Here is a 22,649-nt window from a genome sequence, read left to right as displayed (position 1 = left end):
GTGAGAAATAAGGGATGGGAGCATACGTCACAGTGGAGGAGGAGGGTCACGGAGAAAAATGAGCTCTCCTCAGCTCCAGGTGTGCAGAGGAACGGGCTGCCAGGGCCTGGGTGCTTCTCAGCAGGAAGATCTGCTCTTTGTGGGCCATGATGGAGGAGACCACTGGAGTCCTGAAGGAAGGCTTCCTTGTCAAGAGGGTAGGTGCTGTGGCCTTCTTCACGCTGTTCCCTCCATAGGGAAAAGCAGCCTCTCAGGAGCCTGTTGGTGTGGGTTTGAAGGCTCCACTGGGGAGCTGCAGGACCCGCAGGCACTGACTGCCCTCCTGCGAGTTCCTTGTGCTAGGTTAGCCCGGAGGGGAGGGAGCTATCAGCATGGCTCAGTTATCAGAAAATTGGGCACACCTCTGCAAAGAGCACACAGAAATATTGCCTGGCAAAGGTTACGTGGCAGCAGGGAAGTGGCCATGGGAAGGCTGGACGGAGGTGTTGGACAGTCTCCTCACACATCTTGTGCCTTCTTTAGCGGGCCCTGAGCAGGGTTTGCTGTTCCGTATGGGAGGATGGGGAACAGATTGTCCTTTTGTAAGAGAATGAGAGCAATACAAATGTAGGAATGCGTCTTAAGCAGGTACTTTCTTCTACAACTAGAGGTTCCAGTGTAAGAGATGAGAAAACAACTGGACAGTGTGACAGGTTTCAGCCTTTCCCAGTACTTCTCTTCACAGAACCGAGTCAGCCATGGCAGGGACACCAGGGGGCACTGAGTAGCCTTCAGAACAAAGGCTCAGTGACTAATACGGTCTTTGCGCAATCCAAGTGCAATTCAAAGGTTTGTTCAAAGCTTTGCCACGCCTTAGGAAATGCTTTTCTGCACTACGTGTCAGCACTTCTGGTGCTAACACGGCGGTATACCTTGCCAGGATCTCTGCTGGTGGGACAGCTGCGGGCCACGTGCGGTCTGAGCTGCTCCTCAGTACCCCTTCCACGGAGCAGGAGGAGCAATCCCAGCTCCTGCTCTTGTCTCCAGGCTATGGTCGCGCTCTGTGGCTCTTACATGGCTATTGGATTTGGGATGGGAAAGAAAGACACTGTATCTGTGAGAGGAATATGGCACTGTCAGCATGCTGAGCTGAAACTACCAAAAGTCTGTGAAATTGGATAGGAAAGAGACCAGAGAGAGGATGAATAAGGGAAATTGAGGGATGAGGGAACAAGAATGGGAGGAGATTCAGAGAAAAAAAAAGGGGGGGGATGTGATCAGGTAACGGAAGAAGATTTCTTAAGGAGAATGGAGTAGATACAAGGAGAAAGGCTTGATGAGTTAAAAATGATTGAATTAAGTATTGTAATGTTCTGTACTTCCAAAGTAAAATACATGAGAGTCAGGCAAGGTTAAAGAAAAAGAGAAATACCACCTCCTGAAAAAGAGGAAATCTCCAAGAAGGAAAGAGTGTTAACAAAGGAAAGATAGCCAAGGGCATTTGCAACAGGCGAGAAAGACTGTGAAGAAGGTGAAGGGAAGAACAAAACCAAGCTAGATAGACTGTGTTTAGTATAGACTCAAAAACATAAGATCTAATGTGCTTTTAGATTTTAGAGACTTGTTACGCTTCCTTTATTGGAAATTACTGAGCTTCTCCTTCACTCCTAGCAAGTTAAAGGGGTTTGATTCTTGTCACGACCGGACCTTGCATATTCCTTCCTCCTGGCAGTGCCTACTTCTCCCAGCCCCAGAGCTTCCTATGCCTGGCACTTTGCCTACAGTCCATGGTGCTCCCTCACTCACAGAAAGGCAGCCAGCTCCTGGCTGGGCCTGACCCGCAGAGCGAACTGAGCCTGCTGGTACCCCACCTCACTCATCATGCTCTGCTATGCACTTGGGCAAAAGGCAGCTGGAGGCTATTTACGGTGAGGAAAAAGGAAGTATTTTATTCTGTATAACCTAGAATGCATCTGACAGCAGCCTTCAATCAGTCTTTTGCTAGTAAAGAGAAAAACTCCTTTGCAGGAAACGGCAGCACAGGGAGTGTTTCAGCCTGGGAGGCTGAGGTAGCAACATGAAGGGATGCAAGGAATAGGCAAGTCACATTTCTACAATCACTCTGTGATTTTTGTGTAGATGGAGCTGTGTTATTTCGTTACTAAGTATATGTATTTTAGGGAGAACAGGACTCACAACAGCTTCTCATGGTTCTGTTCAGTTTGTTGTTGATTTATTGTATTTCACAAAAAAGAAGGAAAAAATCATTTTTCCGATGCTTGTGTTAATATGTGTATTTCTTCCCCTCTAGGGACATATTGTGCATAACTGGAAAGTAAGATGGTTCGTTCTGCTACAGGATAAGCTGCTGTATTACAAACTTGAAGGAGGCAAGAAGGAATCTTCTCCAAAGGGCAGGATCCTTTTGGATGGCTGCACTATTACTTGTCCATGTCTGGAATACGAAAACAGACCGGTATGGGTGGAAACATGTATCCCTCCTCAATGACACCGACTTTCTAATTTCTCCCTTATCTTTCCCCTCCTCTTGATTTCTTTCACTGTTGCAACCATATCACTGAGGTATATATTTCCAGGAGTAGGTGCAGCCAAAAGCAAACAGCCATTTGCAATGTAACCAGGGTTAGAAATTAACTCTTTCCCTGTGTCTTTGTCATCCCTTCTGCTCAAATCTTGGGCACATTCATCAAAACAAAGTCTCTCCTGTACACACTGGAACAAATGCATCAGTCTGAGTGTGCAAACAGTGGACATAAGCAGTTCAACAAAACCTGAGGAGGACTGGGAAAAAATGGCAGCTCATCACCTCAGTAATTGCCCTAAACCCAGCTGTCTCCATGGAGTGCTCCTGGCCAATTCAGATTCCCTTTTCCATTCAGTGGGACTTCACTGCTGTGGAAAGCTTCCAGCAGAAAGGCTGTGGAAGGGAAAGTGCTTCCCGTGTTTCTCTGCTCATCAGTGGGTGGCTGTCACACAGACCTCTCCAGAGCGGGGCCAGAAGGAAATGACTCTGTAAACTGTTTACTATTCCAGCCTTTCTCGTGACAGAGTGAGCCTAGGGAGAGTCTGTAATTGCTCAGAAACCAGAGATCTGGATGTGAAGGCTCTGTGGTCAGCAGAATGCTGCTATGTACTCTGGAATCTGGGTGATGTATTTTCTTCCAAGCTTGTGCTCCATGCACGCAAATGATGCTTGTAACTGAAAACTCAGGGATTTAGGGGGGAAAAAAGTTCTCTCTCCCCAAAACAGAGCTGTGCCCAGCATCCTTCAGGTCAATAGTTTCTTGCTAATACCCAGCTGGGATGCCGTAACACACCAATTTCTTCTAGTTGGACCGGTGGTAAAAGAAGCAAAATGCAAGTGAAGAACAAAAGCTAAACACTGTTACTGCTTTGCACTTCTCTCTTTGCAGTTACTTATCAAACTAAAGACAAAAACCAACACAGACTATTTCCTTGAATGTTGCTCTAGAGAAGAGCGAGACTCTTGGGCTTTGGACATCACTGGAGCTATTCATGCTGGTCACCCAGTGCAGGTGCAAGAGCTTCACAGAATGAAGAACTCTTTCAAACTGCTAGAGAACATCAGCCTCCAGTAAGTGTTCATGGTTTCTTCTTCCACTGTTGCTGTACTCTGCAAAGAACCTGAGCAACTGGATGGGACGGTGAAGGGAAGCTTCTCTCAGCACAGATCTGCTCCTTCATCACCAGGAGGGTCTACATTGGCTGCTCCCTCCTGGGTTTGCACACACTATAGCCAAGGCATGGGAATGCACTTCTTCCTAATTTTTGGATGTATGGAGGTTCTGCACAGGCACGTCACTGCTGGCTTTAAGGCTACTCAGCTGCAGAGATATTCAGGCTGGGGTGATCTGTTGTCTTGCAAGTTGTAACATCACAGAAAGACTGAGAGATGACTTTGTGCATGCCATGATGGTAAGCTCTCAGAGCTGACAGCCATAGTCCAGGCTAGGATTTTTAGGGTACACCATATTAAACAAGAATTTCTATTAGGGTACAGAAAAACGGCATTAATTCAATTTGTGTTGAGAAAGTATATGTAATTTGTCTCTGGCTTAATTTGAAGTGCTTTAAAATGAAGGACACATTATAAGGCATCCTGCTTAGTGCTCTGCATTGGGAGAATAAAGTTTTGCTACACCATACTTAGCACTAAGGGTCAGAGAGGTATGTAGGTTGTTTCACAGCTTTGTGCTGGTAATCTTCAGGGCATACTAAGCACAGACAGAAGCATGTGACAATTTCTGCCCATCTTTCTATTTATGTAACTTTGTCCTGCTTACTCTTTTACAGCCACATAGTGGATAAAATGCGTGACAGCAGTACTGGAATTAAGCTGACCCTCAATGTGGAGCAAGGCAACAGATACAAAGAGACCTTCACAGGTATGCCTGCTGCCTCACCTTGACATGTTGCAGGGACAAGGGAGATACAGCACTGCATTCATAATGGGATCAGTTACGGCCCAGTTGAAGGTACTGATGCAGTTGAATTGTCCAACGTCTTTTTTCTCTTGCTCATTGGATATATGGAAGCACACAGAGGACCCCTCACTTTTGTCACCCTTACCTTTCACTGACAGCCTTTGTGATGATCCCAAAGTGTTTCAGCAAAGGAAGGCTTGTAAGGCAGAAGACCATTTATCCGCCCTTGGAAGAGCACGTTCCCTTGATCTGAGAGCTGCCTTTCTCCCCACAGGTTCCGCTCTGGTGGATTGGCTCATCTCCAACAGCTTTGCCGTGTCTCGGTTTGAGGCTGTCACCCTGGCCTCCATGCTGATGGAAGAGAACTTCACCAAGCCCGTGGGGGCACGCAGCACCGGGGCCACGCGCTACAGTGACCTCTCTGAGCAGTTCCTCGATGACTCTACTGCACTGTACATGTTTGTAAGTGATGCGGCTGCCAATGGCTGCCAAATTCCTCTGCCCTTTGTCATGTGCTTGATTTGGGGCAGTGGTAAAGGGGACAGGGGACGTGCACAACATGCACCCATAGGCAAAACATGCAGGTGTGAAAACAAAAAGAAGGAGAAACTTCGGGCTTTCAGACATTTAGTACTGGAATTTTTGCTGGAAACAAACAACTGCAGGGATACAGAGAGATCTACATATCAAGTAATTTGGTATTAAAAAGGGTGTAGAGCAGAATTTGCTTGGGAAATGGTAGCTAAAAGTAGATAAAATGCAGAATCTTGTACTTAAGAGTGTATTTAGATGAAAAACAAATGTGAAACCATCTATTCTGTACTTGCAGGCCGAGACCGGTAAAAAAATGCTCAATTCCAAGGAAGAGCTACAATTTAACATCTCCGAATTAAGTGGCACAATTGTGAAGCAAGGATACTTAGTGAAACAGGTAAATACAGTCTTTGAACTATCACTGGGAAGCAAGAAAAAGGACAGCTGGTACAGCTCAGTGGAGAATGAATGCATTACACGAGCATGGCAGTGGAGTTTTGTCCCGCAGAGTAGATCTTGCCTACCATCATGAAGTGGAGAGTATCTGGTTATAAATATATGAGTTATTGAACTTGCTGCTCTGGCAGGATTAATTGGATATTCCGTATGTGCTGAGTATATACTGAAAGGCATAAAGCAACAATCAATAGTCCCACACAAATTCCACCAGAGCTGTTATAGTCACACCAAGTGCATTCACTGTTCCTCTGGTTTAACCCATCCTATGGGGATTTTTCAAGCAGCCACAGTATTCTGGGGACCATGGCTGAATTTCAAAGCTGAGCAATTTGGTTTCTGCATGAAGTGGACATTAACTTAAGAGCAGTCACTCAGACACTCACACATGCTCTAGGAGGGGTGTTCCCTATTTTTTTTCCAGGCACAATTACAGGTGTCCATGGTAATTGCTTATGGGACATTAGCTGTGAGCAAGATGAGGACCAATCCCTCTGGTTCACAGCAGAACACAGCCAGCCACAGAGGGATCCCCACCTGCACTGCACAGTCACATCAAATTAGAAGAGCGGGAGCTGGTTATGTAGTCTCTTGGTCCTTTCACTCTTCTTTCTCAGTTCTCAGCACAAGAAAGGAACAAGAAAATATTAAAGAGGAATATGAATAAGGAATAAGAAGGAGGTTAAGCTGAAAATCCTGGGAGTTATTAAGATGTCAGAAAAGTTTTTTTCTCTGTTGGCCGCAAAACATCTGTTTTTCAGCACCTATTAAGGCTGCCCAAGCAGCCTGCAGGAAAATGGTCATTGCAGGATGTATGTCCTGGCAGTAACATTAATTCTCCCATTTTGTAGGGACACAAGAGGAAAAACTGGAAGGTGAGGAAATTTGTTCTGAGAGCCGATCCTGCTTTCCTGCACTACTATGACCCCACCAAGGTATGTGAGTGGGGAGTTGATACCTTCAGAAATCCTCTTGCAGACCTAAATATCATAATGAAAATACAACACAATTATGTTGTAAATATTTCTCTCTCCCAGATCTCCTCCTGGATTCTTCTGTTGATCTCCTGGGGAGTAAGGCCTCACTGGCCTTACCTTTGGAGTTGTCCCTGTATGATTCTCTGTCCCTACGTCCCCTGCCTACCTTTTCTCCATTGAGATTTCTTTGCCTTAGATGTAGGGCAGCAACCTTGGGGTTACTCTTTTGCTGTACACACACAGTCTGTGACAATGTTCCTGCAGGGATTCTTCCTGGGCTGTAGTCTTTTTGGACTGGCATTCCATCATTTGAGAGCAACACTGGGATTTCCCCTGTTCTTTTTACATCCTTGAATAGGGTTCCCTTCATCTCAAAGTATTTACAGGAATTTCTGCCACTCAGATTTAAATTTGCTCAAGGAACAGGGAAGTTTATCACTTTATCTTCATGGATGTAACCACTGAAGAGAGAGTGAGCCAGAAGGGCATGTGGATCCATCAGTCCCGACACACAGGGTACCACAAAGCCCATCAGAATACTAAGATGAACATGTATAGGAATGTTCTATGTGATTTATAAAGAAAACAAATGGAGTAACAGTTATAGATTTTATGGATCTGGTTCACCTTTTTTTTTTTTTTTTTTTTCCCCCTCCTTTTCTTTTGATGTATGTGGGGAGGGGGGGGTTGTTTTTTGTTTCTTTTGGTTAGTTGCTTTTTTTTCTTGTCATTCATTTGTTTACATTGCAGCTTGCCTTTGCAATGCTATAAAATCAGACTGCAGAGTCTGAAGTTCAGGCTTAAGATCCTTTCATCTTACAAAGGAAAACAATTTTTTTTCCATAGAAGCTCAGTGAAAAGCTGCAAACTAAAAACCAAAATCTTTAAAAATAAAGATATTTTTTGTTTGTTTTAATATGGGTTGTTATTGATAAAGCTGCATAAGTTTGAAATGTGATTGTTAACCTGCCTTTAGTGCTTTTAAATTAGTCTCCACTGTTCTCAGCTATAGCAGAGAAATGTCTGAGGCTGAAACAAAATAGTAATGTACCAAATTACATGTTCTGATTTTTATGACTTGAATGTTTTGTATCCAGAAAGACTGGTGTTGCATCCCTACCTCCATAAAATAATTGATGTGCTCTGGGAAATGATTCTAATTATGGTACTTTGCAGCTAAGTCTTATCTCTTGTGTTGTATTTGTTGTTTTTGTTTGTGTTTTTGTTTGTTTGATTGATTATTATCAGGAAGAGAACAGACCAGTAGGTGGATTTTCTCTTCGTGGCTGTCTTGTCTCAGCTCTGGAGGACAATGGAGTCCCAGCAGGTAAAGAGTGAGCCTCTAGACTTTGCTACATATGTTCTTATGTGATAACATTACAGTCGCTGGGAGTGGTTTGTTGTTTGGCTGGCTGTACAAACACGGGCTAGCCTTTCTCCTCCCTTTGCAAGGGAGAGAAACTGTGCCATCAGGAATCCCCATACAGCTGGGCTGGGCAGAGGAGATGTTGTTGTTTGTTCTGTTTTGTTTTGTTTTTAATTGTTTCTGCATACATTGAGAGTTCCTTTTTTAATGGACTTTTAAACTTATTTAGGTGATGCATGAGAGAGTCTCAAGGAATGCATTATTATTCCAGAGTTAACAGCTAAAGAGGAAATGCCTTTTTGGATGTTACTGAACTCAAAATCTTGAAGAAACCCCTGATGCTGTCTTTTTTTTTTTTTTTTTTAATGTGTCTTCTCATTTGGATCTGCTAGAATCCAGATTTAGCAGAGACAGAATGGCTTTAGCTGTCTTATCGGTAATGAAATGGAGAGATCTGACACCTTAATTCACTAAATTAAAATTCTTCCATATCAGAAATTTTCACCTGCTGCAAAAGCTGTTCTCTGTGCACTTTCCTGACCTGTCACTTTTTTTTTTTTCTCTGTAGGTGTGAAGGGCAATGTGCAAGGCAACCTCTTCAAAATAATCACCAAGAAAGACATTCATTATTATATCCAGGCCAGCTCCAAGGCAGAGCGAACAGAATGGATTGAGGCAATCAAACCACTGACATGAATAAGACGGACTCCATGTCAGCGTCAAACTTGTGACCAAGTTCCCTGCTCTCTTTGTCTGGGAGTGATGGTTGTTTGTTTTTTTTCCTTAGACATTATATTTTTGTTACGTGTATTGTCATAGCACCTGGCAATTCCTGTCAGATCAGAATCCCAGGTGGCTAGGATCACACAGATCTGGAAGACCTTATGGTCTAACCAAGCAACAAAGAACAACAAGTGGTTACAAATAAATGACACTTTACAAGGACTTTACATCTTTCAAGATGGAAGAAAAAGAATCTCTTTTACGAGTATTCAGTCTACATCTGACAGATCCAGACTGTGCTTTATTCTAAAGCAAAAATGTCTTGCTCCTTTCTCCTTTATAAAGGGGCTTATAAACTTAACTATTTCAGACGGACTGAATCAAGGTGAATGAACTGAGTCACAGTCATGAAAGACCCTGGTGTCTGAGTCTGCCACACTGTGACAAAACCTTGCTCAAGTTTAGCTCTGGTATCATTAAAAATACATCATTAAAAAAAGTTCAGTGCATTCGACTCTCTTGTGCTTTTTAGATACCATGTTTCTGAGAGATCAGTAGGAATAAGTGAAAATAATGGTTTCATAGACCTTAAACTTATAGTACTATGGAAAGTGAGAAACTGTCTGTATGGCAGAGTAGAACTGAATATATGAGATGATTGAAACATCCAACCAATCTGCTGATGTGCTATTTTTATAAGATTTCTGTTATCTGAGTAGCTGTATCTGACAGATTCCGCAGTCACTAAACCACTCTAAAGACAGAACGCTATAGATCGTCCCTAAAGTCACAAAGGAATTTGGTAGTCCTCTATCCACAGAACCACCTCTTTCATATTTGTACATTTATTATAACAGCCATATATTTGGGACTCTTTTCTAAATCTACAGCAATGAAATAGCAGCACAACATACGCATGCATTCAAATATTTACAAAAGCTGGTAAAGAAGTTTGCTAGCAAAGACAGTTTTAATCATATGCAAAAATGGATGATGCAGTTTCAGCTACAGATATAACTACATAGGACTGGTCCAGAGAGGACTGTGAAATCCACAGCTGTTGAAACCTTTCAGTTCCTGAGAACTCTACTTGCAACAGATAGGAATGGTGATAAGGCATCCACTACTGTGTACTATGAAACACATATAGCTTTGTGCTGATTGTTCGGAGATTCCTGGACAAGCAGTTCCCTCCTGATAACATGAGCCTTGTTGGGACCCTCCAGACTCTCTTATTCACTTCCAAAGATATTTCCCACTTCTCCTTTCTTAGTCCCACTGCCTGCACACCACTCAATTCTAGTCACAAGACTAACAGCCACCACAAAGGACTGAGCTCCATTAGCTGGCTTGCCTGAAGGGCTAGGGAACCATGAGGATATGAAACACTACCTACCATCAAAAGTCTTCTAATTTTGGAGACCAAGCAAGTATTTAAGGATAGGGCTTCTGATTTAGCTGGACCAGCCATATCTCTGCAATTTTTGAACATGGATGAGGAAAAAAAAGTGTATTTCATCAGCAAATGAAAAAAGACAGTTCCCATTCTCCAACATCAGTGAGGAGAAAAAGATAAAACATTTCTCAGACAGAAGAAAGTGCATTTGTCTCCGTCCCCTGGTAATATTATGAACTCTTTTTTTTAAGCCACTTTGGTAAGCTTGACATCGCCTGTGATCTGCAAAGCTTTCACCAGGTTCAGGGGCTGAATGCGGTGAGTGAAGTCACAGAGCTGCCGTCCATCAAGCAAGACCTTTATTTGCTGATGTTCACATAAGAGCTCCATCTGCAATGGAAAAGGACAGGGGAGGGTGTTATAGGCCAGCAGCTGAGCTGATTTCACCAGTGTGAACTTAGAACCCCTGTGTAATAGGGACGATGAAGCACAAATTCTACCAGTTCCTCTGAAATGCCTCTAATAAATAATCTACTCTATGCTAAAGTAATACAGTAAAAAACTCTTTATAAAGAGCTCTTTCTGTAGAACTAGAGGAATAAATGAATCTCTCCTGCAAGGGCTTGAACTGTTGTTCTGTGCCATATGAGAATATATCAGTGTTGTTAACCCAGCAATTTCAGTAGTTAGTCACACAGCTCTCAGCCCTTCTCCCCTCCACCCTATTTATAGTACTCCCAAAATTACCTTAAATGTGTCCCCTGCTATAAATGGGAAGTAGGGTATATTCTTCTCTTCTATCCCCCACTTCCCATCAATTCGTGCATTTCGTGTGATGGACTTCTCGCTAAAGTTAACTGTGAATATCATCCCAACATCTTTGTTTGCATCCATTGGATCACAGAGCAGAGTCACTGAAAAGCTAGAAAACAATTAAATGGCAATGTAAAAGGGAGTGTGGAGCACAGCAAACGTCTATAAAGACTACAGATAACTGTTTAAGTCTTGAAAGATGGGACTGCTAAAGAGACTGCTCACAGACTTAGAAGCTGCAGAAAAGGCTGAGAGTAGGCCATGCTTTCTCTCACTTCCAGTTTCTAGAAGGACACTAATAAGTTCTGATTTTGTCTTCTGTCTCTTGTGAGTGAAGTAAAACAAGTATTGGTGAGTGACTGAATTCTAACATTTCACCAATAGAAGTGCTGGAATTGATTGCCAAATATGAAAAAAAAGTAATGATAGCACAGTTGCTGTCATCTAGATTAAACAAAGCAATGCACATTCACTTCCTGTGCCAAAACTGCTATTTTTCAAGTGGTTTTGATTCCAGTCACCAGCAGACAGCCTAGATACAGGTCCTGAGTTGAACCTGTTCCTAGGAGAGAAATGTCATTTGTTCACCCCCTCTAGTTCATGTTAGATAAAGGCAAGGAGTAGAAAATGGCGGTAGAGCAGTCAGAAAGTTCTAACAGTGAATTGTTGCTCCACTTTCTCATCTAAACCTAGGAGCAGGAAAATTAAATAGAGATATAAACTGTGAATCTGTATTACTTTCTTCCTTCCAAAGACACTAAAAAAAAATCTTTTGAATTTAATACAGATAAGAGTATACGATATGGATGACCTCTCCATCAGCCTCTTTACCTACCTCTTGGGGTTGGAAGGTACCATTCCTATGACAGTGAGTCTCATGGCAGGTCTCAGTCCACCTTTAATCTCACCAACATACTGCTCCGCCTACAGAGAAGAGGGGAAACTGCAGTTGGTCACCTCTGATCGTTTTATTGTATTTTTGTCTGTAAAAGAGAATTTGGGTGGAACTGCATTTCTCCCATTCACTCTAGTTGCAAACTCCCTGGAAGACCAGAACTACATGTACTTGTTCCAAGTAATTCTCTGGCTGCTTCAAGGGTCATTGGAGAAACTAATAGAGGCAATGGTTGGCAAGGAAAACTAAGTGAGAACTTGCAAAAGAAAGTAATGGGGGCATTTGGAGTATTATGCTGTAGCATGTAATCACCCTGTGTACATCGCAGTTGGAGAGAAGCTGCTGTGAAACACTAAGTGTTATTAGCAGTTTGCGTAACACTGATAATTTTCCAAGCCAATGCACAACAGACACTCTTACAGATAACAACGCGCTTCGTTATTCCAGTGTTCCAAAGAAAAACTTCATTTTCTTCTAGAAGACTTGCACAATATATATATGATTTAGTAGTTTGGCTATTAGAACCACTACATTTGCATGGAAACACATGGCCTTCCATTCAAGTGTACATTGCTATGGGTATTTCACATATGTTTTCAAATTCAGATGATTGGAAAATATGTCCAATGTTAGAATTTTGAATTATTGAATGCTAGCTTACTTAATGGGAACACAAATTCAAGATAGAAAGCATTTCACCTATACTGCATTTCCTAGTTTCAGTATACTAGCTATATCTTTTGCTAAGATGACCTTAAGCTGTTCTTTTTCCCTTCTTGATATTTACATCCAGTCAACATTTACCACATCTTAGATGCATTAATAAACCCCTAGCTCCTAACAATGCCAATGTTGGAAGAAATGAATGAAAAAAATCCCTTCAAAAGTGACACCACTACCACTACTGATGATTGTTAACAATGTACATTTACCCTTGCAGAGCTGGGCAGGTGACTCAATAAGTGTGTTATGAATCCTCATAACAAATGCAAAGTATTAGCCACCTGATATTTTTAGGTTAGGAGCAGCTCCTCAAGTAAGGAGAGCGGCTGTAAGGAGATACTTAAAATCAAATTGGAGAAAGCAATTTCAGACTAGCTAGTAGAGGCTAAATGAACTTCATCATCACACAGGTCCTGTGTCACATCACAATTCCTTTATTGCCTGTGCAAGATGTTACCCCAAACTGAAAGTACAGGTTGAAAAATAGTTGGCACACTGCTGCACCATAGGAAGCACAGTCAATAAAGGCATATGGGATCAAACTAGAATAGATCAAACCATAACCATAAGGTCTTAACATTTCCAGCTCTTCCAGCATGAAATCAGCTCAGGAGCACAGCTGTCTACATGCGGTCACTCAGCCAAAGCCGAGCTGTCAGTACAGGTGAGAAATACTCAAGATGCCACTAGGCAGCAGCAGCACAAGCTCCTGCAGCACCTTGCAGTTTACAGGTGTGTGTGCAGGGATATGGCCCCCTTCCCCTATTTTCCATTCAGGAGCCCTGGGGACCCCTTTGCTCACTTACTTTGGGACACCTCTCCTTCTCTGTCATCACTGCTGTGTCGTACACACTGCTTTCTGCTGCAGGCGTTCCTGGAGGAGCTTTTCTCGTGTGATGACAAAAACAAACAAAAAGCCCAGAATAAAGGGAGGATGTCAGGAGAGGGGGTGAGTTATCTCTGCTGAGCAGTATCTGGACACCACCCAGCAAGCAGCTGAGTCACAGCCTGCACGCCTGGGCGCACCACAGCCAAGGGAGTGAGCAGCAGCATGGAGCACCCTGCCACCCACATGGAGGGCCAGGCATATCCTTTGTGTCTGTGTGTACGTATTGTAGAAGTAGATATTGGCGTGTGTATTGCAAGACACTGCATTTGTTTATACAAATATACGAAGCTGCTCTGAAATTAATCCCTCCTGTTTGTGATGTTGGCCCACGATGTCAAAGGAAGATGTTGGTGGTACTGCAGTAGAGGCTGAAACTTCCCACCAGTAGTCTGTTACATTTTATCATCATGTGACAGATGACAGCAGAGGGGCAGTCTGTCAAAACGGCGTCTGACATGGAAGAGTATATGAACCAAAAGTGTGGCACTGAATCCATCCCCATGCAGAATAAATGGCACCCATTCATTAGCACTTGCTGAACATTTATGGAGACCAAAGAGTGGATGTGAGCACAGGGAGGTGGTGGGTGGTGCATTTCAGCAGCGGTGACAGCGATGTGATAGATAAACTATGTTCCAGATGGCCATGCAGATTTTTACATGTGCAGCATGCTGGCTCTTGTTCATCACTGGTAAAAATGCACAGTGAATGGTAGTAAGTGTGTTGAAAAATAGTGTTTTGTAGCTGAGAATTTGCTCGATCAAATGGTGTTATTGTGCTTTTTACCTGCTGGAGCTTCCATGGAAATAAATTACTTTTGGAATGACCTACGTAGTACACACAAGCATTGCGTCTTCTTGTAAAATACATTTTTTCTTCCACTCCAGCCCTCTTTCAAAGGAGAACACGTGCTACAGAGGGCAGCAGAGAGCCGTGCACACAGCGGTATGCGCACACACACATACGTACCTCTCAGTGCACGCCTTTCATCCTGTAAGGACGTATCACATATTTACTCCTTTGAGTAAGGACAGAAACGGCATCAAAACGTATAGTTATTTTTACCCCGTGTGCGTTTACTCACAAATATTCCCCTCTGTAAATACACACCCAGCCGCAGCTGTACCTGTCAGCCCCCTACATCATTAGCTGTAACTTTTGCTTAGCTCTGAGGCAACGCGGTTGATACTTCAAGGGATACTTCAAGGCCCCTTCCGACCGAACAGCTCTAACCCCAAACCTCCCTACACACGCGCGCGCACAGGCACACACACAGTACGTAACACGCACGTACCGCGCGGCACCGCCCACCTGCCGGGAAGCTCGGCAGAACGGCTCGCTGAGGGGGCGGAGCTTCCCGCGGAAGCCAATCGGAGCGGCTGTCAGAGGAGGGCGCGGGGCGTACCCGTGGATGGGGATGGGCGCGCTTACGGGGGAGGGCGGGGCTAGCGCTGCCCGGGGCCCTTAGGCACCGCCCGGCTCCCCAAAGAAAGATGGCGGCTTGTTTACCTTCTGTCCCGGCCCGGCCAATGAGCGTGCGCCTCCCCGTGCCCGCCCGGCGGCGCGGTCAGCTGAGGCTCCTCCCAAGATGGCGGCGGCAGTAGCGGTGCTTTGGTAGAGCCGGTGCCGCTGCAGCCCCCGCCCCGTCAGGTAACGCTAACGGGGGGATTGCCCGGCCGCTCCGCGCTGAGAGGCGGGGGGCGGCGGGAGTGCCCCGCGGGGCTCTGTAGCGGTTTAATCCCCCATCGGCGCGGCGGGAGGCCCCGAGGGCTGGCGTCGGCTCCGTGTGAAGCGGAGACCTGGGGCCTCCCGGCATCGCTCCGCGTGTCCCCTGGCCAGGTGCCGGGAGGATGCATCCCTTCGGCGAGGAAGAAGCGGCCTCTCTGGAGCGGCTCTTCGGGTTCTTCTGTGAATGCGTGCGGAGCGGGCGCTGGGAGTTGGCGCAGGCCTGCGTGCCACAGCTGGGCCGGTGGCGGGGCGACGGCCCCGGGAAGGTGGAGACCATCCTGGAGGCGCTGGTGGCCTGTCCGCGGGCGGCCGGGTAAGGAGTGCCGTTCTGCGTCCGACGGCTGCTGGCTGCGGGAGGCCGGCGGGACGTGGGGCGTAGTGCGGGCTTCTGCTCTGAGGCGTGTCGGATGTGTCCAGGCATTTGGTTCAGAGGAACGGTGCCTTTCTAGCGCTGCAGGGTGTGCTGCTATCCTCGGGAGGGTTAAAGCTTAGTGCCGTTTTGCTCAACGAGTACGTGGTCATACTTCACGTTAAGGTTTGTGCAACGGTAAAGGTTCTGGGAAAGGCTGCTATGCTATCTTTTTTTTTTCTGTTTTCTTTTCTTAGTTCCTTTGACAGTGCCGGCTTCGAATACTAACTTGGAAATGTCTGTATAAGTACTGGAGCTTGTGAAAAGCTGATGCAAGTTAGAAGGCTTTTTGTTTGTTTAATCAGTATAGTAGATTAACTTTAATTAGGATAGACAGCTACGCTTGTGCTGCTGTGATATAAGAGTTTGCTTCATTTTGGGGGCTAGAACTAGATGGGACAGGAAATAGCAGCTTGGCAAACAGTCAGATTTCAGAGAAATCTGCTGAAGCACTGAAAGTGGGTTCTACAGACTGAACTTTAGACCAGAAATACATTTCATTGTTTTGAAGGAGAGAACTATGGCAACAGTATTGGTTTCTCACAGATCCAAAAGCAGTTATTTACACAGCAGAAATAATTGAGCGACTGTGTAAGTAATGTTAATGTTCTGTGTTCTCTGTATTCTTTTCCTGCTAGAGTCTTCAAAAATTTAGTCATTAGAAGGCATAAAGAAATAAAAAAATAAAAGTAAACTCTAACTGTTTTCCATGATCTGAGAAAAGGGAATGACGTTGTATAGTCTGATATATCCATGTTTATTGCTTCTACAGATGTGGACAGAACTGCAGCCCATGGAGAGCTGCATGGCTTTGGCTTCTTGTGCTGGAAAAATGGCTTGCAAGGAATCAGGTACAGAAGTTAGTTCTAGCTGTCTTCCAAATGTGGAGTGTTTTCCTTGTTACTTGTTTGTAACAGTAGCTTTTCCTGCTGTTCATGGAATCAAGCTTTCAGGGTAGCTGGTCTATTGGTTTTTCTTTTACCAAACTTCTCAAGAAACAACTGTTAATCTTTGAAAGTGACTTTCTCTTCTGTGTGTTGGAAATTAAAAAGTAGGGTTTTTTGTTGTTGTTGTTGTTTTTTCCTTGGGTAATAGAAATTGTTTTTTTTTATCACTGAGTATTCCTGTAACCAGAAAGGCTTGAGTCTGTCAAGTTCTGCATTTGTGTAGCACCTTTCTTACCTAAATGAAGAAATAGTTCAGGAATCAGAGAATTCTTTATTAGCTTTTGATGCTGTGGGAGTTTAACATGTGCTTTGCTCTTTTCAGAATGACAGATGTGACCTGCTTCATGAGTGAAAGAGAAACTAGTCTTTTTCCTTATTTGTCTTTATTTGCATACGCTGGGTAGTGTGGTCATGTATGTGTTTTTGGTGGCGTGTGGGGTTTTTTGTTTTTTTGTTTTTTCCATTTTAAATTCACTTGTTCTTGTCACTGCTAAATTGATGATATTGTAATTCCTGGGGAAGTTATATTTGTCTCCTATTCCAGTGGAATCCACTGGTGCAGCAGCACATTCTAGATGTGGAATAGTCTTCAATTGAGAGTTAAGTTTCTTCAGAGAGATATTTGTCTGCCTTAAAAGTTAATGAAATAGCTAAGATTCAGTTATGATAGTACAGATAAATAAAGCTTATGTTGGTTAATATTTTCCACATTCTCTTTTACTGTTTCAGAAAACTGTACCTGTTGTTCTTCAGAGAGAAACAGAATTTTTATTGTTTTTGGAAGAATTGCAGAAAGATGTCTCTGAAGAAGTCCTCAAGGTGAGCTGCCTAGCATATCTGGCTGCTTCTTGTCAGTTATGCGGAATGTACAACCTTAACAGTTTTGTGTATATTTCCGTCTAACCTCCAAGATTGTAGTAGATTGCACTTCTGTCCTTATTGTTGCACAGAAGTATGAGATTCATCAACTTCATTGCAATTTCTTTCAGGGGTGTAATAATGGATAGTTATCTTTTGATCCAGCAAAAGAAAATAAAAAATAAGGGCATTGTGGACTTACCTTGTAGCGTTCTCATTTTGCTAAGAGGTAGAAGAGGGTAGTGCATCTGCCATCCCATAGGAGCTGCTGGTGTGTACTAAGACATTGGTGTAAACTTACTTATGAGCATATGACCAGTGAGTGTAGTGTAGTTGTGTATTATAGGTTTAGTTACATTTTGTTATGTATTTAAGCATATCCACTCTTCTAGGGGGACTACTGGATAATGTAGACTCCAATTACTGAATTAGCTAGTTAATGTCATGTTTCCAAATTGATTTATCGTCTTGCTTTCAAGTGTATCCTATTTGCATTAAAAAAAATAATCATATTATCTATGGAGTCCAGAAGGTGTAATTTTCTATTCTTTCCCTGTCAGGAGCTGTTTCAAGCGTATGTGTGCACCCAGAACAGACATGCTGCAGACATGAAAAGAAGAGAGGGCTGTTCTCAGAGGTTCAGTTTGGATGTTGTTTCTGCTCTCCGAAAGCTTTTGTTACGAGCTCCACAGAGGGCACAGGTCCTGCTGGAGTTCTTCCAGGAGGAACAAGACACACACAGCCCTTCAATCCAGCAGTACTGCTCTCTGCAAAACATCTTTGTGGAATTTCTTCGTGACTCCTTGAAATCTCTGCAGAGGCTTCAGTGCGGTTCTGAGATTTCAGAGCTAGATCAACGAGAACTAGTAGATATAATTTATTCTGTTCTCAGTATGGTGACTTTTGAGGTGGAACACCAGGCTGATGAACTGCAACACCTATTCAGGGAGCTCTTGGATGTATGCTGGGCTGAGGGAAGCCCACTGAGGGAGGAGAAGCTACTAAGCTGTATGCTGAGGAAGCGGAGCCGTGGTCTGTTAAACCTATATAGCAGTATTCTCGTAGATAAAACAAGAGAAAAATTTCTGGTATCAAAATCAATAGGAAAAGGTTTGTTTTTCTTCTTTCATTATTGTGGTTTCTTGTTTAACAATCCTATTTAGGCATTAAACAGACAAGGAATCAGGCCGTGCTCTTGCTGAGGTGCCTTTACTTACAAGCTGTGAAGTCCTGTAAAAGATGATGCTAAAATGACTTGAAGCAAGGATCTGACATAGGAATACTGGGTCTCTTCCTACATTTCTGCAATCTGTATGGCTCTTCTGTCTGAGCGTTTTCTTTACCACCCCATATTGTGCTCTGTTTTAATTTCTTGAGTGTTTCTCTGTTGAAGTTTTCTTTAAAAAAAAAAAAAAAAAAAATTGCTTGTAGAAAATTGGCATTCCACGTGTATGTAAAATTCTTATTGGTTCAATTCCAGCCTGTGGTGAACAGTGTTGGAGGATGTTTTATTTCAGGCCAATTTGTTTTCTTTCAATAATACAGATTGCTGAAGAGATGTTCAGGCTGGTGTGGTGTGGCAGATTGGCATGTCTGGTAATAACTACAGATAGGGCTTCCTTGTAGGGCAGAGAAATAGATATGTGATCCCATTCCTTCTTAGTGGAAGCAATTGAATTTTCACTTTGCACTGGTCTAAGACAAGGCTTTGCTAGGCCCTGCGAGCAGCATAGTGTCTCAGGACAGAAGTGGGAATTCATGCAACGTATAGGTAAGATTTGAATAACAGGAGAAAGAAATGCGTTATGACCTGAGCTAGTGCAAGCAACCTGTGTGCTGTACAGGCTTCTGCTATGTTCACAACTGTCCAGTATCCTGTTTTCCTATCCATCCTATTTCTTTTTTTACCATACTACTTCCTTCCTTGATTTTCTCGTGATCCAGTAACAGCATCTGAGCATCTTAACAGTTAACATAAAACAGTATTCAAGGAAATGTTGAGGGTTCATCAGTTTAAATTAACAGCAACTATGCTTCTTTTAAAGATTCTGCTCTATCTATACTGGTAGGTAATCCTGTGATATTTTTTAGGATCATCTGAGCAGCTGGATACAGAGCGAACCATGATGAATTTGTTTTCAGATCACAAAGAGGCTTCTTCATGGAAGACAGCATATTTCTACTGCTTGAGCAGTAGCAAGCACTTCCTGGAACAGATTCTGGTATGGCCAAAAAAAACATTTAGTTGCCAGTGGGGTTCTCCCTAAAGTCAGTCCTTTTATCTGGTGTTGCCCAGAAGAGTTTTTTTCAAATAGTGTTTATTAGGATTCACAACTTATAAGAACACGGAGTTGACTGATGATAACTCCCCTACTTCTAGTTGTATGATGAACTCAAAGCCTTCAGTGAGATTTTTGGAAAAGCACATCTGCATGCAGATCAAATCTTAGATCTTCAGATTTTAAGAAGTCACATTTTCCATTTTTGTTTGTTATGCCTGTTGATTTACTCCGTGGCCTGGGTCTGATTGGTTAGCTTTTCTGATGCTGATAGCTGGGGCAGTGAAACTCAGGAGTTGGCAAGGTAAAATTTTGTGTTTTAAAGAGTGTTGAGTTCTTACAAAAGATGCTCTGGTAAGATTTAAGTTATTTGAGCATATTTACATTGAAGCAATAGCATCCAGGTAGGTGGTAACTGTTCAAATGTGGATTTAAGCTATTCGAGTTGAATGTAGTTGTATTTCTAGATAAGATGCTCACTCAAGTTTCTTATGTAATGCTCTTGACAGAGACATAGTCCACAGAAAGCAAGCATTTGAAATGATGTTTTTTTTCCTCCAGTTTTATGGAAAAGTAACTTGATGGCTTGTGAAATACAAGGTTTCCTTTAGGAAAGTTTCAGATGCAGAGCTTCTCTATTTTAGTGAAGATAATGTTGAAATGACTTCTTACTTACATAACCCATTAAGTATTATGAATCTTTACATCTTGGGAAGATAAATGCTTCTTCCCTTTGTTTTCTAGGTGACAGCATTAGCTTTGCTGAAAAGAGAAGACTTCTCAGGCCTGAGCAGCTTATTGAGGAGAGAATTCAACCCCCTCAGCCGCCTTCTGGTATTGCTAGGATGGACTCACTGTCAAAGCTTGGAATCAGCAAAAACATTGCTGTGGACTCTTCACAAAACTCAGGTAATCAACAGAAAGCAAGGGACAGTGTCCCAGTCTGAATCCATTGAATCCAGTTTGTGTACTTAGGTTGTTAGTTGAATTTCTGTGTTTGTTTGTTTTAAATTTTCCTGTGATTTGCAAGAAAAATTTACAACCTCAAATTGTGAGAATCTGAGTTGCAGATTTTCTTTAAATAAAGAAAAATAAAGAATTTCCAATCTTTCTCAAAAGGGAAGTTGAGGAAAAATTAAGATGCTACAGTTGTATGTAAGTAATGCAGTTGGATGCTCTTCTTGTTACTCCTCAGCTGCGATAGGTGTATGATTGTGCAGGTGATCTTGAAAGTTTATCTTGCACAAGCTGTTCAGCCCTTTGCTGTCAACATAAGACAGACGGTGACAGTTGTTGGCTAGTTTTGAGAAGAGCCAAAGGACATTTGATCAGTGTTATTTCATCTAGTGAATAGTTTCTGGATGGAGATTGATTGTAGTCGGAAGTAAAGTGAGAAGTAACCTGTAACAAGGGAGCTTGGAAATTTCCCTTACCCCTTCTCAAAATAAGGTGATCAGTCACAGGACCTGTGATTGAAATAACCTCTTCGTTTAATAGTCTTCCTCTTTGATGAAGACTGACAGTTCTAAATCTGAGGATGTAGGTGCAGTTCAGGTGATGTTTGCTTTGTAGACAAGTGACATGAGTGACAGAGGTGATGAAGGGAGCCCTGCACTGCTGGATCTTAAGGGCAGGTCTAGTATGATACTGCTTCAAGGAAGTTACAATCTAACATTTATTCAGTAGCCTCTGCAAAATGAATGCCTTGAATCTGGTTTTAACAGGTAGGCATCTGCAGTAGAAGAGCACGTGGAAAAGGAGAGTGAGTGCTATGTAATTAATTCTAGAGGTCAAGGTGTGTTTTAAGAAGCATTAGCTTTGTTTTTGAAGGCTAACCTTGAAAAGCAGTGAATTCATGTTTGCGTGGTCTGTAAGTGAATTGTGTGGAGGCTGATGGATTTTAATGTTCCTTCAGAGTAGCTTTTTTTCTTCTTCCTGCCTTTGTAATAAAACTGGCAATTTTCTGCACTTGAAAGCTACCCCTGGGTAGGAGTCTTATGAACCCCCATCTGTGACACGAGCTTGTTTCTGCTGTTGGATTAGAGGATTTGTTGTAAAGGGATTCTTTTGTTTGTCTTTCTATTTAGGATTTGTGCAATGATTCAGTACTAAAAGATTTCTGTGATGGGCTCTGGGCTCAAGTGGAAGTTCTTGAATGGTGCATAAAGCAAAACAGGTGAAGTAGAAGAACTTTTTCCAAACTGTCTTGCTAAAGCTGCCTGCCTGTTAGTCACTGTTATATACAAGTAGAAATTGTGCTCTCTTCTGTAAATACCAGCTACTCATCTCCTGGTATCTGCATAAGCCAAGCTCTTGAAAATACTTTGTGGGCGCTACTTACATTATTTGTCTAACTTCCTAACTGCTGTAATTTGGTTGAATGCAAATTAGAGGGGGAAGTATATCTTTAAACATGGTAGAAGGAAGGACCTAAATCTATGTCACCTCTTTATTTGTTCTCTCTTGCAGTATTACTATCCCAAGAAAGGTTCTTTTGCAACACTTGCACAGTCTGGATTGCCACACTGCGATATACTCTCTTCACCACCTCACTAATCTTCTGACTCTAAATGAAGAGGATGTTATTGAGCTGCTTCAAAAAGTTCCTCCTAGAGACCAACAGTTGCAGGGTAAATGAGTAGAATAAAGAGAACTCAGGAAAACCCCTGGTCCTGCTCAGTATTTCTGCCAGGAAGAGTCTGTTCTTTTGACTTATTTCTGTAAATAAGGAAGATATTGTTTATTGATTCTTTTAGAGACTAAAACTAGAGATCATGTGGAAATCAGCTTAGAATCCTTTAGGAGACTAAACTGTCTCCTGGGAAGGAGCTGTGAGATCTCTTTAATCTCACAAGGACACACCTTTGTACGAATTTTTTCAAGGTAGTAGGATTTTGCACATGCTCGGAAATTTATATGCATTTTTTACATCTTGTTTCAGAAAAATTATATAATGACCTTCCTCTTTTGTTACTTAAAGCTGAGTGAATTCTGAAACTATTTTTTTTTTATTCACTGTTGCTTACATGTTGTATAACAAACATGGCTTGAACAGTGTGTTTTGAATTTCAGCTATCTCTGTACTTCAATTTAAAACCGAAGGACAAAACCATATGAAATTGGCAGTGTCTCATGCTGTAACATCTTCACTTGTAAAAGATATGAAATGTTGTTTTCTTTTTTGCTTCCTTTTACAATTAAATTTTACTAA

The 22,649-nt window shown here is 42.7% G+C and overlaps 3 protein-coding genes across 18 annotated transcripts in view; 2 read left to right on the top strand and 1 right to left on the bottom strand.

Moving 5' to 3' along the window:
* Position 1: 1 nt before the first annotated feature.
* Positions 2-9,010, top strand: PLEK2 (pleckstrin 2). 2 transcript variants are annotated; one of them, XM_010711550.4, is made up of 9 exons: positions 8-197; positions 2,291-2,455; positions 3,414-3,595; positions 4,315-4,406; positions 4,720-4,907; positions 5,275-5,376; positions 6,287-6,370; positions 7,661-7,739; positions 8,347-9,010. In XM_010711550.4, exons 1-9 carry the CDS (start codon positions 147-149, stop codon positions 8,472-8,474), a joined length of 1,071 nt encoding a protein of 356 aa, XP_010709852.1. In that variant the 5' UTR covers positions 8-146; the 3' UTR covers positions 8,475-9,010. The 2 variants fall into 2 exon arrangements, with proteins under 2 accessions (XP_085081114.1, XP_010709852.1); XM_085224988.1 differs by lacking the exons at positions 7,661-7,739; positions 8,347-9,010 and adding an exon at positions 6,473-7,654 and having other exon boundaries at positions 2-197.
* Positions 8,541-14,802, bottom strand: LOC100550133 (galectin-related protein A-like). Of its 10 annotated transcripts, none has more exons than XM_085225004.1 (6): positions 14,512-14,651; positions 14,187-14,208; positions 13,135-13,211; positions 11,546-11,634; positions 10,645-10,819; positions 8,541-10,287 (listed from the first exon to the last, which is right to left on the bottom strand). In XM_085225004.1, the coding sequence occupies exons 3-6, from the start codon at positions 13,159-13,161 to the stop codon at positions 10,144-10,146; spliced, it is 435 nt and encodes a 144-aa protein (XP_085081130.1). In that variant the 5' UTR covers positions 13,162-13,211; positions 14,187-14,208; positions 14,512-14,651; the 3' UTR covers positions 8,541-10,143. The 10 variants fall into 10 exon arrangements, with proteins under 10 accessions (XP_085081130.1, XP_085081123.1, XP_085081124.1 ...); XM_085224997.1 differs by lacking the exon at positions 14,512-14,651 and adding an exon at positions 14,302-14,503; XM_085224998.1 differs by lacking the exon at positions 14,512-14,651 and adding an exon at positions 14,328-14,503.
* The window catches only part of ZFYVE26 (zinc finger FYVE-type containing 26), a 44,297-nt gene continuing 36,399 nt past the window's right edge, over positions 14,752-22,649 (top strand). For 3 of the 6 annotated variants that reach the window (XM_085224981.1, XM_085224982.1, XM_085224985.1), the window contains exons 1-8: positions 15,030-15,258; positions 16,127-16,205; positions 17,031-17,120; positions 17,720-18,269; positions 19,251-19,381; positions 20,183-20,347; positions 21,526-21,614; positions 21,908-22,068. In XM_085224981.1, coding sequence (XP_085081107.1) covers positions 15,068-15,258; positions 16,127-16,205; positions 17,031-17,120; positions 17,720-18,269; positions 19,251-19,381; positions 20,183-20,347; positions 21,526-21,614; positions 21,908-22,068 — 1,456 coding nt within the window. In that variant the 5' untranslated portion in view covers positions 15,030-15,067. Of the gene's footprint in view, positions 14,868-15,029; positions 15,259-16,126; positions 16,206-17,030; positions 17,121-17,719; positions 18,270-19,250; positions 19,382-20,182; positions 20,348-21,525; positions 21,615-21,907; positions 22,069-22,649 lie in introns of those variants that run through there. The other 3 variants (XM_010711549.4, XM_085224984.1, XM_085224983.1) reach the window with 3 other exon arrangements.

Source organism: Meleagris gallopavo, chromosome 5, assembly GCF_905368555.1.
Source record: "Meleagris gallopavo chromosome 5, MGAL_WU_HG_1.1, whole genome shotgun sequence".
In the NCBI taxonomy this organism is placed as follows: domain Eukaryota; kingdom Metazoa; phylum Chordata; class Aves; order Galliformes; family Phasianidae; genus Meleagris; species Meleagris gallopavo.
Note: the sequence above shows the minus strand (reverse complement) of the source record. Positions and strands in the feature narration are given on the sequence as shown.